The sequence below is a fragment of the Colias croceus genome, chromosome 9 (genome assembly GCF_905220415.1).
Source record: "Colias croceus chromosome 9, ilColCroc2.1".
Lineage (NCBI taxonomy): Eukaryota > Metazoa > Arthropoda > Insecta > Lepidoptera > Pieridae > Colias > Colias croceus.
In genome coordinates, this window is record NC_059545.1 from 9,851,355 (window position 1) to 9,872,799 (window position 21,445).

The 21,445-nt window shown below is 33.3% G+C and overlaps 1 protein-coding gene across 1 annotated transcript in view; it reads left to right on the forward strand.

The window, feature by feature from the left end:
• Positions 1–17,062, forward strand: part of LOC123694162 (transmembrane protein 64) — a 28,376-nt gene extending 11,314 nt beyond the window's left edge. The window contains exons 2-3 of the mRNA XM_045639498.1: positions 6,020–6,175; positions 16,581–17,062. Coding sequence (XP_045495454.1) covers positions 6,020–6,175; positions 16,581–16,706 — 282 coding nt within the window. The 3' untranslated portion in view covers positions 16,707–17,062. The remainder of the gene's footprint in view (positions 1–6,019; positions 6,176–16,580) is intronic.
• Positions 17,063–21,445: the final 4,383 nt, after the last annotated feature.

Genomic DNA, 21,445 nt, shown 5'->3' on the forward strand with positions numbered 1-21,445 from the left:
CCGGGGGCCTTGTTTGCGAGAATCGACGGTAATGCCCAATTGTGTCACTGGGACTGGACTGAGACGTGTTTGTCTTATTTTGATTTGGATCACTAATTATGAGGGAAGTTACGGATATAGTGCCTTTCGGTTATGATCATAGAAATAAACTGGTTGGTGCGCTATGTTATCAGACGGTAGAAGTTATTCTAAAATTTTTATTGGTGACAATGGCTTTTTCCTGAAAAAATAAATCAAAACTTGAAACTATGTTTAACAATTAAGAAATCAATGTAAATGTTTTTGTGTTCAGTACATACTTTTACTTACCAATTAATTTGATGTATGGTCTTGAATCGTGATGTAGTAATGGAGGAAACATGCTGCGGTCATTTCAAGCTAAACTTGCGCTAGTTTTTCCTTTTTCGTAAGTATAATTACTGTCCCACCATAGTCTTTGAATTTATTTTCATCTTAAATGAAGTCCAATTACTGAACCTTGGATTAGAGAATATGTTTATATCCACTGATTTTAATGTTTCTGTACGAATATTTAAGTGTCCATTTTTAACTCAGTTCAAAACAGACTCGATATCAATGCAGTAAACAAACTGGTCCGGTATTTTTAACATACGTACGTTATACGAGTCGGTCGGTATGCAGTGGTGTAAAATAAACATTTTATTTGTGTACCCGTGTTATATTGGACATTTCCATTGGACAAGCATCACGTTTATAAATATTTGCGTTTTGATACCGCGAGTTTGATGATATGTTAACTGATTTGATTGCTTTCTGTGTTATGTTAGCGTAATGCGGGTAGTTGTTTAGAGGATTTTAATTTCTAATTAATTGCTTCAATATGATATGACTGATAAAGGTGCTATTATAGGTTTTGGATGTGTCCTGAATCCTGATACAAATGTGTTACAAATAGCAAAATATTTTGCACAATTAAGTAAATATACATATAAACCGCCGAAATCAACCAAACGCAATTTATTTTTATCTTGGTAACTTAAACGGACGCGGCGATGGAATAATTTTTGTAACACAGGAAAACAAATTAAATTTAGAATTGTTTACATTTTGCACATGGACGTTTCAATAAATAGCGGAAAATGAGTTACAGTTACTACTCGCATTTAAATTTCGTCTTGCACCACCCACATACGAGTACAATCTCAAAATTTATAAACATTTCACGCTGAGTGCACACTACAGGCATAGTATAAAGAGAGAAGTAGGCCAACTCCCGGCGTTTAGGAGCGTACGGTACCTAAATTCGCCCAGGGCTGTCACCTTGTCACGTTGATATTTTAAATAATAATTGCATAAACAAACACCGAACATCCACAGCAATGGCACGGCCTGCACGAGAACGGTCCATGAGAAGAAACCGAGCGGCGTTGTGTGCGTGCTTACGTACATGAACATGGGGCGTGGCCAAGCCCTCCGCGTACATACAAACGGCGCGATGTACCTTTGTTCAAAGATAACATATTTCTCTCTGTATAATATGCTACAGGGTATCTTCAGATAGCCTCAGAAGTTGCATCATCAACTGATCTATTATTAAGAGCATGAGTGCCGTTGAATGCTAGGCTTTAAAGTTTAAAGTAGACCTTGACTTGTGAAAACGGTGGCAAAACTTGGCGGAGTGCATCAGAGCCCTTAAACTACTCAAGAAAAGTATTTGTGGGAGGTTTTCGGAAACCTTTTTTCAGTACAAGCAAAAAGGGTCTATAAACATTTTAAATGAAAACTATTTGGTGGCAAATAACATTTAAGTTCCTACAGTGCTGGGATATGGTGTTGAATCATTGAATTTGTAGTTCGTAAACATTTCTTAAATATCAGTCGTGGCACTGTTTTGAAATACTTAGTTAATTACCTTGTTTGTTTTTGTGTCTATCAGAAGTTATTTATCCGTGGGCTGCATAAAATTACTTCCAATGAAATATATATTTTCAGTAGCTTATCTAGGAACTATGAAAGTTAACGTTATTTTCTTATACGATTTCATAAAAAATACATTATTAAGTAAATATCGGCAGTCCGTCCTGGTGTTTTATTGCATGGCACCATGCCACAAGGCTAAGATTTACGGCCAATGAAGTGAACGTCTTTATTACCACGACTGAAAAGTTTCATCCATAAAAATCTGGTTTATCAGAAAATTGTCGTAATTAATTGCCTCGATTTGTTTTTATCTCGAAGATTGCGCTATCTTTAGATATACGCTTATTTCGATTGAAACAGATCATATTAATATGGGTTCTGCTGTGTTTGCATGCAGATCATAATTATTATAACAATATAGGTAAACAGATAAACTAAACACTACAGTATATAAAGTTGCCTCGTCTTCACGATATGCGAGATAAAGATAATATTACTTAGTTTAATGAGAAAAGTAATTTGTAGCAGATTTAGTCACATTTCGATTACAAATTACATATTCTAAGAGAAATGCAACCGATATATGTATTATAAAAGTATTTTAAGTATTAACACAATCTAATTCACTACTTTGCCTAATTGACATCGAACCAAAACTGACCACTGAAATTGATTCTTCCATAATTTGATTAGAATTATAGAAAGTCTGTTATACAGAACTATACTTTACTCCTTTGTTATCCTCCTTCACATTATAATGATTTTTTTTTTGTTATTTGTAGTAGGTATATAAAATTAATGGTTGGTTTGTGAAATTTATACATATTTTGCATGTTGTAAATACCTGTAATTGTTTGTTACATTTAAGAGCCCTTTGTACTGAAACTTTAGGCATTTTAGGCGCTGAGACGGCTCGCGACCGCGTTGCGCAGGAGCCGGCGCGGCATGAACTCCGGTGACCTATGAAGGCGGGCGATTACGCCACAGTATAAATAAATCAGTAGTTCGATTTTATTTGCTATCGTAGGAATGTTGTTGATAAATAAATTTACTACTTATCCTATACCATTAAACGAGCAATATTTGCATATTTATATATATCTATTTTGTTTGTATATTAATGAGTTCTCGAAAACGGCTCTAACGATTTTATAAAAGTTTCAATTTAAGGGTTTACAGGGACGAAAAATCGATCTAGCTAGGTCTCATGGAAATCGTTTTAGCCGTATTTCACGCACAAAGATTTACCCGCGCAATACGTTTCGTAATTTCACCGGTATTCTTATCACTACATAGTAAGTGTAAAACAAAGTCGCTTTCTCTGTCCCTTTGTACGCTTAAATCTTTGAAACTACGCAACGGATTTTGATGCGGTTTTTTTTAATAGATAGAGTGATTCAAGAGGAAGGTTTAAATGTATAATAACATCCATTAAATAGTGGAGAAGTACTGTTATTTTTGAGGTTTCTAATGTGATGTCGTAAAAAATTACATTTTTTCCGCTTACATTGCAAACGCAGGCTGAACCCTACGAGTTTTATCAAAATAATGTACTAAGTATTATACACATTGAAAAGGTCTACAGAAAAGTCCGCGATGGTATATGTCTATCTTTTATGGATAACCCACAATAACTTTTTTTGTCATTTACTTTTTACGACAAATAATGGCTAATTTTCGAAGCGATTTTAACCAATACAACATTAATCCTTAACCAATTAAATACCTTGAATACATTGTTCATTTAATAAAGATCTATATGGCCCTTTACACCGTATGATTTAAGTGAATATTTTCGAAGATATTACAGATTTAAAAATTGCGGGACGTAGCGTTTGCGGCGGTACCGGCCGCGGCCGGCCGCCCGGCTATATAATATTTTATACCAGTGCGAAGCCGGAGCGGGCCGCTATGTTTTTATATACAACGTTCACAGTTTTTCTGTAGTGTATTTAGTATCAGCATTGCACCCGTGTGAAACCGGGGCGGGTCGCTAGTAAAGAATATAGAAATAATTGTTACGTAGCCGAGCGGTTATAGTGTCGGTTCCGGTTTTTTCCATTCAACTACAAAATGATTAAAAAGATTGAAAATACTTCTTTATAATCATCAAAAAAATTAAAATAAAATTTGGGTGAAATTTTAATAATAAAGGAAAAAATAAACAATAACAAAAATTATTTTTATAGATTTATTTTATGAATAGTATTTAATATTTATACATATATATTTAATAATTATTAATATAAGGCAGTTCAGTAAAGAAACGAATCTTCAATGGCGGCGCTTATCATTATACTTATTTAATACGAGGTAAAACTGTACTTTATCGGACGTCGAGTTGAAATGCGTAAATTTTTTTGTGGTTAGCTATTGTCCTATGGAACATAAATATGAAATTTCAGTTGACGGAACCTTTTACTTTTTGAGCTATCAATTTTTGAAAACCAGAAAATTACTATAGAAAGTTACTTCATGTTGTTTTTGTTACGCATATTTATTGTTTACAATTTGGGATATTTCGCTCCTGTTTTTACACGTTCACTGACATTAGCAAAATGGCGGTAGGATCGCGTCAACTTGTTTTATATAACCGCTATGAACGGCGCTACGGCTATATAGTATGTGTTTTTAGGCCCGAAAAAGTGACATTCTTGTTTTATTTAAATATCTAAGGAGCTTCTCTTTTTGAATGCACGAGTAGAACACCCAGAGTTTTATTAAAAAATATTTAAAATATTGGAATTTTCGCGGCCGACTGATCTAAATAAATTCGTATAATAATAGATAATTTATTATGTTGCTAATATATGTCTAGTGTGATTACAGGCGCAAATTATCCCTTTTTGAAATTTTCGATATTATCCATAGAGGCGAAAGTATTGTTATTTTTACTGATTTTCGTTTTTATTTTTTTATATTATATGCAGGCGTTAGTAGAAGAAAATAGTAATGCAAATTCGGTGATTTACTAAATTTTATTAATTGATAATCATTGAATTCGTTTTGAAATAGCCTGTACTTTGTAATTTTTAGTGTATAAATAGATATTTATAAAATGTGGTGCTAATTTTTTTTTGTTTGTAATATATTATCCCGCTAACGCTATTGTATTTTCGTTGTTTTATTTCAAGTGAACACCCATACAATTTTGTCACGAACCGCCTCTGGTTGTTGCTCTAAGGTAAATTGTAAAATGAAAATAAAAATTATCATACTGATTTAGCTAGTCTGTTAAAATAGATAATATCTAATTATTCGAATATTTATTTTTTTATTGTAAATGGGAACTTATTAAATACTTACGCAATACACTTTCTGATCTTCTTCACTTTAGGTAGGCTTCTTTTCCTAATTTTGCATTTTTTATTCGCCATTTTAATTAAATCACAACTTACAAAAAGTATTTATTTACAAACACTGTTTAAAAAAAATAGGTTATTATTGTGTACTTCGATACGAGTATTTTTTTAAGTAATTTCTATATATTACACTTATTTTGAATAAACTTAAATATTATATACGCAAACGGCGACTACAACGTGGTTGCGAGCAAAAATAGCACAGGTCCTCCTTCGATGACGTCCGGCTGGACTCTGTCGGCACTGGGGTGGTGCTCGCGAGTTGCAATTTACGTATTAAATTTTATATAGAAAAAAAATAAGGGCTAAATTATAAATCTATCCAAAAATTTCCCTGTAAAACCTGATTAGTAAATGAAATGTAAAATTTTCATAAACATAGCGTTCCCCTAATTCTCATAAAACTGATTATGCTTTCAAAATCGATGTTACTTCTGAATTTTTTTTTATCGAGTGAAATGTTTAATATTGTGTTTCTATCCAAAAATTCCACTAGATCAAACGTTTATCTGTACTATATATTTTTTTAGGATTTTAAATATGATGATTTCTCTGAAAATAACATGATTTAGAAACATGAATTTCAATCCATGGCCCCTTAAGTCTAAGTTAATAGTTAATGCTTCAATGTAAACAAACGTTGGTATTTCTAATGAATAAATAAAATAAATATACCTACATGTCATCAATATTATAGAATGCACAATAGAATAGAAAAAATTTTTTACATTATCCTGCAGTACCTACATATTCCCTAATTCGTGTTCTTTCACCAGGTGAGCGATGTCCGCGGCTGCGGCTACCACATAGCTACATTGCTGGGTCTGCTCCCGGCGCAAGTGATCAACGTGTACCTCGGCTCAACATTGCGGTCGATGCACGACGTGCTGCACGAGTCGCACGTCACGGGATACGTGGTGTTCGCTTTTCAGGTACAGGGTTGTGTTTCGTTTAGTGATTAGTATCACAGTACCTATAACGGTTTAAAGTCGGGTGACGGGTCTGGGTTTCCGTGCGTAGTGAGAAGCAGTTTTTTTGGTGTTTTGTTGCAACTTATGATCTCGTTGATATTTTGACATAATGAAGTAAAATTAACCTTCGCTATTTATCACCCAAAAATCCCACTAAAGTTTGGTAAGGCGTCTTTGATTAGATATAGACCTACTTACTAAACAGAATTACAGACATACTGAAAAAAGTTATTACTTAATAAAGATGATATTTCAAATATAAAAAACAATTACATTGGAATCACAGACAGACTGTCTCAGTCTTTGTCTACTCGTATATGAAATAATGAATATTAATGCATCCCTCGAGGTTTCACTTCATATCATATTCAAGTTATTGCCCAAAAATAGAATACAGAAAATATAAACGTTACTTTGTCTGGTCTTAAGCCAGTAAAATCTATTCCGATCGATACTGAAGCTCAAGCTATAGTGTTAATACTTTAATAGGATTAATTTGTGCAATATTGTATGAAGATTAATCTTTTATCTATACTAATACTAGCGGTCCGCCCCGGCTTCGCCCGTGGTACATATTTACGTTTTCTCTACATAAGAACCATCCTCGTACTTCAAGGAATATAATAAAAAAAGAATTATCGAAATCGGTTCAGCCGTTCTCGAGTTATGGAATTACAACGAAAAGTGGCATTGATTTTTATATATTAGATTATAAAGCTGAAGAGTTTGTTTGTTAATTTGTTTATTTGAACGCGCTAATCTCAAGAACTACTGGTCCGATTTTAAAAATTCTTTCGGTGTTAGATAGCCCTTTTAACGAGGAAGGCTATTGGCTATATATCATCACGCTAAGACCAACAGGGGCGGAGCAATGCGGGTGAAACCGCGTAGCACAGGTAGTCGTTTATAATTCTGTCAAAGTGTGCTCTAGTTATTATACACAGACGACAATCAAATTTCACTTAAAGCGTGTCCCAGACAGCCGCGGCCTGCGGTGGCGGTGGCGGTGGCGGTCAGTTGGATGACTTGAAAGTTCTAGGAACGACATAGACAGACGCGGCCTGGACGCGGTCACAGCGCGGCTTACCGCGGCCGCAAGCCCCGCCCTCTCCGCCACCGCTTCTGTGTGAATGAGCGCGCGGACATGAGGCGGTCATTACGCGATCAGTTGTAAATTTTTGCAACAGGCCGCGTGTACCGCGTGAAATTATGCCTATAAACACTGAGTTGTTCATTCAAACAGTGCAAAATTACCCAGTTTTGTATGATACATCATATAAAGACTAAAAAAACAACAGAATTAAAAACAAAACATGGGCAATAAAAGCAATAAAACTTCGTACGATTGGCCATTACTAACGTCCACTTGCAGGTGAGACTCGAGAGCTAATGTGCCGCTGTAGGTTAGAATGACCGCCACCGCGGCCGCGGCAGTATATTGTTATCACGGTCAAGCAAGAAGGCAACAGCAGATCGCCACCGCAGGCCGCGTCTGTCTGGGACACGCTTAATAAAGCCTTTCAGGCAAGAATTTCCCAAAAAGCTATTCTCACACGGATTTCCGTGAAATGTTCCCAATGTAATGCGGTTTGCTGAAAATAGCTTAAACTGTAGTGCTAATGAAAGATAATATCGTTTATTGGTACTTTGGTTTGTAAAGTTTGGTATCGGATGTATTATCACGGAACTGTGCTTGATACTACCAGATGTGATTTTGATGCTTGAGGGTTGAGTGTTTGAACGTGCTAATCTTGGGAACTACTAATTCGAATTGAAAAAAAAATTAATGTTAAATATGTAGTCCATGTTTTTGGCTGTATAATATCATGTACGATGGGGGTGAACCCGCGTTGCAAAGCTAGTAAAGAATCGAATTAAAATCGATGAAAAGTCTTTAATCTATTAATATGCTTCTGCCAGTGGCTTTCCTCGATTTGCATATTTGCATAAATAGTAAACTAAGCCACTTACTGACCGTAAAATTTCCATAGAATCGCGTCAATCTACAGCTTCGTTGAGAAGTGAAACGTGACACATAAATAATACAAAATCGCATTTATAGTCTGGATAAGTTTATTAGGTTCCGGTTTTGATATTGAGCAGTGTCTTGAAGATCTGACTGCCTCACAAGAGTTTAAAAATTATCAAAGTTTGTAAAAATATATAAAAAACTAGCTTACCGCCCGCGGCTTCGCCCGCATTCTCTAAAACTATTTGAAATTTAAACTATCCTATCTCTCAAGTTGGATCGAACTGCACATGGTGTGCGAATTTTATTATAATCGGTTATGTGGTTTAGGAGTCCATTGAAGACAAACATTGTGACATGAGATTTATATATATTAAGAAGATGAATACTAGGTGAGATAGAGTAAAGCAATAGGTTTGCCGTTAAATAGTTCTACTATTAATCCATTCCATTATATTTTATCTTGTTAATAATAAAATTGAAATTAATTAGTTTAAATTAATCCAGGCTTCATTTCTATTTTAAAACAGAAGGCAATCCTATATTTGGATTCACTCGAACTGAGAAAGTTCCACTCTCGAACCGTCGATAATTCCAGTAACAGTATTTCTATGTTTTCTTCGGTTATAATTAGCAATTCGTATTAGTATAGAAATAAATACATTAATATTCATCATTTATACTTATACAACATTTTGAAGGACGAAGAAATGAGGGTAAGGTTTATTTATAGTCTTGCTATTAAATGCGTGAAAGTATAACCCTAATTTTCAAGCTCGGTTTCTATATTATTACTAGTTGTCCCGGCAAATATTGTTCTGCCTTACCTTTACCTTTTAAGAGTATGAAAAATAGATGTTGTCCGATTCTGAGACCTACCCGATATGCACTCAAAATTTCATGAGAAGCGGTTATGCCGTTTCGGAGGAGTTTAACTACAAACACCGCGACACGAGAATTTTATATATTAAAAGATATCTGTATCAGTCTGTACTATTACGGCGGATAATATCAATAGTGGTCTGAAGGTCCTTCATCAGCTTACCATTCTCACAAGATCATCCCTATACCTATGTCCCCGAATAAGGTCGCCTAGCTATGAACGTTAATGGGCTCCTTGTATTACTTACTTGATGACTCATACAGCCATTTCTATGACAATAAAATAGCTCATGAAAAACGGAGCTTCTTTATTAGAGGTAATAATAAAGACGATAATGCAATAAAATGTATCTAATCTGACTAATCTGCAGGTGTTATTGCAACTATAGGCCAACGTCATAAACCCTGCCATTAAATAGTTGTTTCATCCAGATATGAGTTGACAGTTACTAGAATAAACTCAAGTGAAGTCTGGATTTAACAGGGAATTGTACCTTTATAAGATTTTCAATACTTAGCAACGTGTTTAACGCCATCAGATGCTTTTTCCAATTTAATGTCCATTGTTTTTTTGCGTATAATTGAAATCGCCGGTCCAGCCTGCATTTAAGAGTAAGCCAATTTCCGATCCTAATTTTAGATGATCCGTCTTGGAAACCAGACTTGAAACCAGTTTATTTATTTGCTTTTGTTTGTTAGCGTAACGAGGAATTGATCCTTGATCTTATGCTTGATTTTTAATTATTATTTATTATTCATTGTTTTTTGCATTGACGTCAAAATATAAAAAGGTTATTAAAAATTGTTATTATAAGTTATAACTTAAAGATTTTTTTGTTTATTTTTTTTTATGTAATCTTCTTTTTATGTGTAACTCAAATTAATTAAGACTGAATAAGACTCAAATTCTAATATGTATTTTCTCTTTCGGTCGCCTTAAATTCAAATTCAAATACTTCCCATTTTCTTCTCCTGGATATTCGATGTCAGTAGTTTCTGTTGTAGTGAAAGCCTCTCCTTAGGCATTCTTTATAATAATATAATATTTAATAATAATAAAAAAAAATGCTGGAACGACCTACCGCCGCCTATTCGTTCCCAACAAAGCGTATTCTCTTTTAAAAACAAACTGAAGTCTTATCTTCTTGACATTCAAAAGCGCAATCAGAAATTTTAACCCCATCAAACTGTCCTTTATTGATTAATTTTCTTTTTGTCAAAATACACTCACTTTTACAAATTTCATATAAATATAAATGTGTATGTATCAATATCTGAATATATTATATTGCTGACTTTTATTTATGTATATTGAATTTTATGTGCACAAAATTTAATTTAATATTACACAATATATATATATTTTATTTTATTAATATATATATATACGGGTGATTATACAAAAATGGGGTAACTTTTAAGGATATTTTGTTTACTGTATTTTTTATATCAGATTATTACAAATTAGGGTGTATATGATAGCTAATCTAATGAATATATTGTTCCAAATCGGGCCAGCCACTTTTTTAAGTAGATTGTGAGATATTTTAAATTTTCTGGATTTGGCCTCCAGGGGACTGACAAGGCTAACATAGTACTGATAAAAAACACAATTGTGTAATATTCTTAAAGAAATTCAATGAAAATTACTACAAATCTCTCAGTTTTAATAATGGCACATGTCTTTTAAGTATTAAAATCACTTAGTTACATTTAAAAATGATAATTGACAATATATTGTGATACTGGGAAAAAACAATGTCTCAATTTTCAAAACAGCCTTCTGACATTTAACGCAACGTGAATATTCTTACTCTCTTACTTAACTTACTACTTTGACTTAGTTTTACTTAATATTTCAAGTAATTCACAAACAATAGAAACAAAAAAAACGGCCAAGTGCGAGTTGGACTCCTAACAAACCTATTTTTATTATGTTTGTAACTTAAAATTTACACTTTTAGCAATTTTTCCTTTACCTGTGTTATAAGACGTTGCTTTTTACCATATTTTAAGACTGTATACATGGCAAGCATCCTATGTATTTTTTTATTCCCTTGCGAATATTTAATTTTGCGGAAATTTGCAGTATTAACGGATGTAGGTATCTTTTGATTTCCTTGCGTTATAATTTTCATTTTTTTACAGCCCCAAGGGTTCTTAATGTTGAGTATTCAATATAAATTTCAAATTGATACCTCCACGCGCTTGAAAAAAACGTCTTAACAGGCAAACGGACAACAAAGTGATCCTATAAGGGTTCTGTTTTTTCTTTTTGAGGTTCGAAGCCCTAAAAATCTAACATTTATTTATGTTAAAAGTACTAATTTTCATAAAATTAAAAACCAAAGGCTTGAATGAAAGTCTCATCTGAGTTTTCATAAGAGCCTTTTGACATTTTTATAATGTTATTATATTAATTAACTTTTATGTTATTTTGAGGTAATTTTACTTCACAATATTATACGTATACGTATTTATCTAATAAATATTATAACAAGCTATGCCCTGAAAGCATCAAAATCAATAATTAAAATAAAATAAGATCTTTTAAATAAAATTATTAGTACTTTGTTTCAATAGCTCTTTTCTTTGCTACTCTTTTTTAAATGTTTCTTCCCTAGTCAAATTCAGTTTCTTTTAGCGTGGCGCATGATGTTTTAAACTGAAACATCAAATAAAAATGCTTATATCAATAGCAATCAAGATAAAAGTTTTCAAAAACGATAGAATCATCAGTACTATGGGGTCGCGTCAGTCCACTGGCGCGATATCTGACATAGGACTGATGCCAGCGGATTGATAAAAAGGGACTTAATATGATATTATAATCACAAATTATGTTTTTTTGCCTTATTTCTGATATCAACAAACTATATTTTTACAAATCATAGTTAACCATGTATGAATGAAAATAAAAATCAGATTAACAATAAAATAATGACTCACCATAGGACTGAAACGTTGACTGGCGCAGCACGAATTTAGAGGACAAACACAACCCTAGCGCTGGTACAGTTATGACGGCCATCAAAATATGGGATGCACAAGTAACTTCATAACCAACATTAATATTTAGACAGGGATTTGACCTCGACTTGGTGATATTTAGCGAGAATTTCAAATTTAAAAAACACACAACGGACTGACCAATAAAAACGATGACAAAGTTTATTTTTATTTTTTAAATAAAATGTTAAACATTTCGTTATGAAAGTTATACTATATAATACTATGCATATCAAAGATTGTCCTGAATTAGTAAGTTTTCTCAAATCAATGATAATGTTTATAAGATAGTCACTTGATTGTTGGTTTTCGGAGTTGTGACATGCCAAAGTACTGATTATTTAAGTATTAATTTTGTTTTTTTATCAATTTGTATTTTAAATAAAGAAGTGAAAGTGAGTGACCAAATAAAGGACGCTTTATTGTTTTAAAATAGATTGTTATTTGATTAAAATATAATAAGACTTTGTATAAATTGGCTGGTGACATTGAGTTACCCCATTTTTGTATAATGACCCATACATATATTATTCATTTACTTATTATATTATGTATTTATAAAGTATATATATCGATTCAATTATATTTTTACTTGCATATTGTTGGATACCTTAGTCTGAACCTTGGATCATTAAGTAAGTAAGTTACTTAATGATCTTAGGTCTGAACGGAAATACATCTACTGTCAACAAGACATCCTAAGGCGGCCACTGAAAATCAGTGATAACACACTGAGTGGTTGGCCTAATTATGGCATACGTACTTATATCTTTTATGTTCCTTTTTTCTTAACTAAATTGTATCTTTTTTTATGTGTCCATAATAAACTTATTTCATTTCATTTCATTTCATTAATTAAGAACCTCCGTCGTTTTTAACGTCGATTAAAAAACTAACCTTGAGTCATTATTCTTCTTTTCTGTCTTGGTATTTAACGAATATTACTTGTACAATTAAATTACGTTGTCATTTCTTTTTTATATTTTTTAATATCACGTGGACTTTACAACTTTAATAATTTCTTATGAATGGTAAAACAGACCTTATAATAATAATAATTAATTCTGTTTAAATTCTTAAAAAAAACTGGTCATAGTAACCGTAAGTTATTACTCTGCGTAATAAATATCACGTCAAACCGTATTGGAGCTAGGCAGAAACAAACATACAGACATAAAATTATTTTTATCCATATTGGGACTATATTATATAATTTTGTGTAAATCCGCTGTTGAAAACTAACATATCGTTACAATTAATGGAATATAAATATTATACACTAGCTTTCCGACGGCGGCTCCGCCCGCGGTTTCAAAGAAAAACTCGCATAGTTCCCGTTCCCGTGGAATTTCCGGGATAAAACCTAGCCTATATTACACGTGGATAATGTAGCTTTCGAATGGTGAAAGAATTTTTAAAATCGGTCCAGTATTTTATGAGCCTATTCATTACAATCAAACATACAAACAAACAAAGTTTTAGTAGAATATTATTGATTAACAATTTATGATTAATAAAAAATATACGTTGGTTATAATTTATTAGGTACTTTAGTATTAGACACTAACCAATACTCAAGAGAATTCTAAACATATTTTATCAACTGAAAAGTACAACCGTACAACCGTAGGAGTCATTGACTCTTATTTATCGGTTTTTATCACATTACCAAAATGACCATGATCTTAAAAGTGCACATGAATGCCTCTCCCTTTTTACCACGCTTCTGTTAGCTTCACCTGTTTGTTTGTACCTATTTAACCCACTCCTTTAGACTCGATTTTGGCCCACTTTAAACGGCCAGATTTCATTCATACTTTGTACACTTAATAATTGGATGAGTTTAAGCGTGTCTATTTTTTAACTAAATCTATACTAATATTAATATACTAATATTATAATAAGCTGAATAGTTTCTTTGTTTGTTTGAACACGCTAATCTGAGGAACTACTGGTCCGATTTGAAAAATTATTTCAGTGTTAGATAGCCCATTTATCGAGGAAGGCTAAGGGTTATAATATATCATCACGCTAAGACCAACAGAAACGGAGCTACGTGGGTGAAACCGCGGGGCGCAGCTAGTTATTATATATCAACTCTTCAAAACTTGCTTGATGTGATAAACAGAATATATAGGTGACTTTCCAACTAACAACTTTCTAAGAACAAACCACTTGATAACATTTAAAGGACCTTAACGAATGACGTACAGTGGCTGGCACACTGATTGAATGCAAGACATTGACACCAATTGCTTTTTATTGTCGCATTTGCCTTTTGTATACAATTGAATTTGGCCAAACGGTTTATGTTTAGGTATGTAGGTAGTATGAACGCAAATTCCAATTGGTTCAAATGGTAGCCTGGTTTTTCTTTTTTTAGGATTATAAGCGACTTAATTTTTTGAGTTCTGTACTCTTGTACCATCTATTTTTTTAACTTAACTTGGTGCAGGTATATTTCTCTTGTATATGAATCGAATATTTTTTTGAGTTATGAAAAACAGCGTTAAAAATAGAAAAAGAAAACCTATTAAAATCTAAAAATAAACTTGTTAGTGATATTTAACGAAGTTATTTTTAGAATTCAGTTCATCAGAAATAGATTTTACATTAATATCGCTATTTCTTTTTTATACATCTAAAATATTTCAATTTTTATGAAAATCATAATAATATTGTGTTGTTATTAATTACTTAAAATCACAGGTATTCCCCCATGGACAGAATTAGAGGCAATATTTTACTGTTTTTATTAGGGTATTAATTTTTATTATGTTGAAGTTGGCCACACGCAAGCATATTTTTCTTTGTTCTGTGAAAGTAGTTGGTACTGTGGGGAATTATAATTGTTCATACTTCGTACTAATGTCCTTCCTTGATGGTAAATTACCACGATTAATTTAATTTATAACTAGTTTCTAAATTATTTCAGTCGCACGACTTTGCTTTCATACAGTTTTATAAGCGTTGTTTCTTTGATTTTCGGAAAGGTGATTACAGTTTGTGTACAGTAAAGTAACCATGTTTACTTTTAATACAAATAAATGTCACGATGATTCGTTAAAAATTGGTCATTCTCAACTTATACATGTCCTATAAAGTTTTATGCGTAGATTGTGATTTTACAATTAGACTAAAACTTTTGTTTATTTAAGAAATTATAGCGGACATGGCAAATCTCCTTTCGCAGTTGTCAACCGAAGGCTATAATTTCCTTGTTTCCTTGCTCTTTTATTAAAGAGCATGACAATTTGAATACCATAATATTATGGAGTTTTAGGAAGTCCTCATTCACAAGCTGGTACACCATTAATTAAACACTGGCAGGTGGAGTGTGGAAATATGTAGAAAGGTGGTAGAAAGAATAGTCATAGAGCATGGTTGATATTTTTGTAGGAATGTCAACGCAAAACATCAAAAAATGATAAAAAGGGTGTGAATGTGATAAGTAATTTTTAACATCCTTTCAAAGGAATAAAATTAACGACATAGACTATCTTTTGACTGTATTTCATCATGATTTTTTAGTACATGACTTGGAATTCTTAGTAATTTAATCAATTTTCATTTTAACCCATTGAGCGGTGAGCCCCAAGCGGCCCGATCGGTCCATGACACAATAGATTTTCTATTGTGTCTGTGGTTCCAGGGCCTGAGTTATTAAATCACTTAATATTAATCTGATTAACATTGTTGTTATCGTCTTGTAGCACAAATAGCGTATCCTTCAATGCGCATTTTTGATATATTTTCGTATGAACTGATAACTCTTATCAGTCGTGCCCTGATGATATTGTTACCGATTTGCATTTTGCACTGATGATTGACGGATTAAGATAACTGCTATATGATTTCGTAATTAAAAAATATTGCTTTATAATTGTAATGCGTAATCAATTAATCTAGATGTTTCTATGTCCATGTCAGTGTGATTAATAAAAATTTAATGTTAAGTATATGTAGTTGTTAGGAGGTATTTTATTTAAAACTAGCTTTCCACCCGCAACTTTGCCCGCGCAGTCAAAGAAAAACCCGCATAGTTCCCGTTCCCGTGGGATTTCCGGGATAAAATCTATCCTATTTCCCGGGGAAAAAAGTAGCCTATGTCCTTTCTCAGGTATCAAAATATCTCTGTACCAAATTTCATGCAAATTGGTTCAGTAGTTAAGGCGTGATTGAGTAACAGACAGACAGACAGAGTTACTTTCGCATTTATAATATTAGTATGGATAGTATGGATAATGTGGTGACTAATAATTATTTTTATTGAATAAAATTAAATGTTTTAATTGCATTTAAATTGTTATTTCCGACCAGAAAGTTGTTTGCACAAGCTTTTTTATAGATCATCACAAGATATTTTTAAGGAGAGTAATAGTTGAAGTAGTATGGACCTTTATTTGATTAATTTTACGCAAGTAAAGTAAAATAAACAACTTTGAACGCAATATAAAAATAATTATTTAGGTTTTAAAACTAACATGATATCCTTACAATTTTCAGATACTAATCGGTATCACGCTCATGGTGTGGGTGGTGCAAAAGGCGCGCAAGGAGCTCACGATCGCCATCATGGCGGCCGAGCTCGGCAGGGACACGCTGTCGACGACCAGCAGCTCGTCCAGCTAGCCCACGGCCCACACCTCAGAGGTGGAGAGCGCCGACAGCTAGGGACGCGCCCCGGGGTGCTTCGCCCCGATAGAGACATATGTGTGAACTGTGATATTATGTTTAGTCTGTGGCGGGAGAACGCTGGAGCACGGATGACAGCTGTCACTTTTGACGTTTAGTTTTTTTTAAGTTTTGGCTGTTCTGCTGGTCAGCTGTCAAATGTGTTATGATGTGTGAGTGCAATTTTTGTTTGTCGTATGAGTTGCAAGTAAGAATGCAATATATTGTCTCAGTTTTAAGGTTTAAAATCTTGGTATTTGTGTGGAATTTTAGACGAAGACTTAATTGCCACTAAAATATAATATTATACAACAAAATATAATATTTACCCCTCTAAATAAATTATATTCTTGGTTATTGCTATCAAATTCGGCCCAATTCAAACAACATTCACTATATATAAAATTATATACATATATATATAAAATTAACATTGAAAGTAGAAATACGGTTGTTGTGTTTGAAAATAATTCTGCATAGAAAAATAAAAATAATTAAAAAGAAAAATAATTAAGCGAAACGAAAATATTAGCTATATAAATTATTCCATCGAATACGGCTGACACAACGGGTCAATAAAATCGTAAAGGAGAATGGCAAACTCCCATAGGACTCTGGGCCTGATCGTTACACTGATGATTTATGGGTGATTAAATAGATAAAAATATACAGACTCTATGAATATAATAATTAAAGATCTTTTCTATGGGATAGCAGAGATATTGCGATATTGATTAAGATCAATTTTGAATATAACGTTACTAAGGCCCTTCTGCCATTAGGTACGATACTTCTAGAATACGATACTCGCGTAGAATACTAGGTACTTAGATATTTGCTGGCTACCCGATGCTCGCATATTATGCGACTGAAAAATGACTAAATTCATAATTATTGTGCCTCGTTTTTGTGGACCGACGTTATAATAATAATAATTCATTTAGGTATTTATTGCAACAGTTACGTCGTTATGTCGAGCAATCAGCAATTCCAGTGACGAAGAAGCTCTTGCAGTTTTTCTTTTTTATAGAAATAGAAGACGCCAACGTAAGAGTAAGAAGTACTGGATTCATCCATATATTGAAAGAAACATAAATTGTAGAGTTTTTGTAGCCGAACGAGAACTACAACATGATGATTAGATATTTTTATCTTTCTAACGAAGAGATACGCGCGAGAGTCGAGACGCGATGCAAAAGCGACCGACACGGTGAGTAGTGCTTATACTAGTCGCGGACGTGTAGGATACCAGTAGCGTAGTGTGCGAGCCTACATAAAAATGTATGTGAGATACTCCGCGGCGACTAGTCTCCGAGACTTGCAGGATACTTGAATCGCCTATGCGTATCGTAATGGGAGAAGGGCCTAAAACTTCACTCAAATGTCAAACAACAAACATAAACAAATCACTCATAACTGACACAATTATGATTAATAATTTGACATTTTATTAATGGCCAGCTACCTAAATAAAAATGTTAAAATTATTATTGACTAGCTTCCGCCCGCGACTCCGTCCGCGCGGATGTCGGTCTTTGCGTGGATGGTTTATTTCTCCATTTTGAGTAACTCGGACAATGACATCTTATAAATATCTATGGGACCCAAATACGGCTAGGTCTATAATAATACGCAACGTGTGTTCGCGGTACCTACTACAGAACAATGTCTATGGATAACTGAAAAATTGAGATTAATTTTTTTTCTACGTATTTTTCCAGGATAAAAAGTATCCTATTTTACGCCCAGGATAATAAGGTATAATTATACCAAGTTTCATCGAAATCGAACCGGTAGTTTTCACGTGATGTCTTCACATACAGACAGACAGACAGACAGACAGACAGACAGACAGACAGACAGACAGACAGACAAAAATTTTTTTAATCACATATTTGGGTTTGGTATCGATCCAGTAACACCCCCTGCTATTTATTTTTTCAATATTTTCAATGTACAGAATTGACCCTTCTACAGATTTATTATATGTATAGATTAAGTAAAACATGTTTATATTTTATAGAATGATCTAAATAAATTAAGATATGTGTTAAAAATAAGTTAAGTTTTGCTTCTGATTTATAAAGCATTTGAATTCAATAAAATTAAAAATAAAATATAGACATTCATTCGTATTCGTAATCGATATATTCGACTTTTTTACTCCTGACAACACTGACAATCTCTGCTTGATAAGACCGGTAGTCATAGAAATCTAAATAACAATGCCGGTAGTGAACACATTATCTTTTTTTTCAAAGATTTGTTTTCCCATAGAATCAGAAGTAAATATTTTACCAAGAATTACTAAAAATAACATAATGAATTTTAAATATATTATGATTTCTGTAACAGTTAGGCCCAGTTTCGCCATTCTCCTTTGGAACATTTGAATATTCTTATCTGAAGAACATCGATTGTTATGCTATGTATCCACTTGTAAATGTTTTATCGTATTCTCTATGTTGAATAATATTTCAGTTTTATCATTGAGTAATATTCCAATAATGTATCTGGGAATTTGTAAATATAATCTGGCTAGTCACTGATTTTGTATGAAGATGGACTATAGATAAAAAGTATGGGTGGCCTATTCGAGATGAAATTGGTTTTAACTTTAAAATGACAACAAAGCTGTAAAGTTGACAATTTTCTAAAGCAAACTGAAAAGCAAACCTTGTGGTGGTTCCTTTGTGTTAATGACAGAGGAAATTATTTAATTTGTCCTCTCATTGATCATAAAGTTTTTTGATAGTAGTGAATGCTGTTGAATACCAGTTTCGTTTTTTCCCTATCATTTGATGAATATTAACACAATATTAGTTTACATTCCTTCAGAAATTGTTTTCGCGTACCGAAAAATGTCCACCAACAAAATGTTTACAAATGTACGCGCGCCGCAAACGCATGTACATACGTGACGTATATGCGTGAACAAAGGAGTCGATGTGTGGATACCATAGACAATTTTTTTTATGTATGCAAGATTATTTTGTTATGCGGCGAATTGTTATTTTCTTTAAAACGACTAACAACATAATATTGTAACAGGTTGTCTATTCTTATATATGTTACAGTCAAAACCCTGAACCAGTCAATAACGTTATTGACCGGTAAAATCAGTTAATAAGGTTATTGACTAAGGGCGTCGGTTATTATCCTTATTAACTGATTTTATCTGATTAAACCAGTTAATAACGTTATTGACTAAGGGCATCGGTCAATATCCTTATTAACCGATTTTAAGTCGAGACATCTAGTCAATATAGGTTTTAACCGACGTGCCCAGTCAAAACTCATAAAAAGTTAAGGACGTTAGTGAAATTATACTAGAAAATGACCAGCAGGTACTAACAAAACGAGCCTAAACTCGGCACACCTAGCTCTACTCGTATAATAGTTCCAGTAGCAGTCTTCGAAGTACACCTGCAGGTCATTCCATCAAGTCCGGAGGTAAGGTCTCGACATAACTAACAAAACGAGCCCAAACTCGGCACACCTAGCTCTACTAGTCTATTAGTTCCAGTAGCAGTCTTCGAAGTACACCTGCAGGTCACTCCATCTAGTCCGGAGATAATAGGTCTCAACATAACTAACAAAACGAGCCCAAACTCGGCACACCTAGCTCTACTCGTATAATAGTTCCAGTAGCAGTCTTCGAAGTACACCTGCAGGTCACTCCATCAAGTCCGGAGGTAAGGTCGTGACATAACTAACAAAACGAGCCCAAACTCGGCATTCCTAGCTCTACTCGTCTATTAGATCCAGTAGCAGTCTTCGAAGTACACCTGCAGGTCACTCCATCAAATCAGAAACTAACGCAATTCGGAAATCCCACGGGAACGGGAACTATGCGGTTTTTCTTTGACTGCACGGGCGAAGCTGCGGGCGGAAACCTAGTTGTTATTAAACACAATTGCCATCTTCAAAAATATTTTGGGGCACGTATTCTCGCGCGGTTGCAGTTTACAAACAATACCCCGAATTAATTAATAAAACATAAAACTCTTAAATATTGCACTTTAAAAAGTTTTATGAACCTTTTTAAATGATTTTCTAGTATAATTTCACTAACGTCCTTAACTTTTTATGAGTTTTGACTGGGCACGTCGGTTAAAACCTATATTGACTAGATGTCTCGACTTAAAATCGGTTAATAAGGATATTGACCGATGCCCTTAGTCAATAACGTTATTAACTGGTTTAATCAGATAAAATCAGTTAATAAGGATATTAACCGACGCCCTTAGTCAATATCCTTATTAACTGATTTTACCGGTCAATAACGTTATTGACTGGTTCAGGGTTTTGACTGTAACATATATATTTTCAAAATAACTAAAATAATGGTATAGAACTATGCGTGTTGATATAAATAGTATTAAAATTGAAAGTATCTGCAAAATAATTTACAATGAAAACTGTTTAGATGTCACGTCCATAATAATTGCGTAAGTCAAACACAAGATTTTTCCTGATTCTCCTAAAAAACAAAAGAATTCCAACAATTGAATTCAGCGAGTTCGTTAACCACAGTCGTTATGTGTCTCGTGTTGTTTGATTTCAGAAATATTTTTTATGTATTTATATGTTGGAATTGTTCCAAAGCAAACGGTGCGACGCCACATGAATATGTGTATACCGTAATATACTGAAGAAAGGTTTTACGAAGCTCGAGTTATTACTTTTAAATTGTT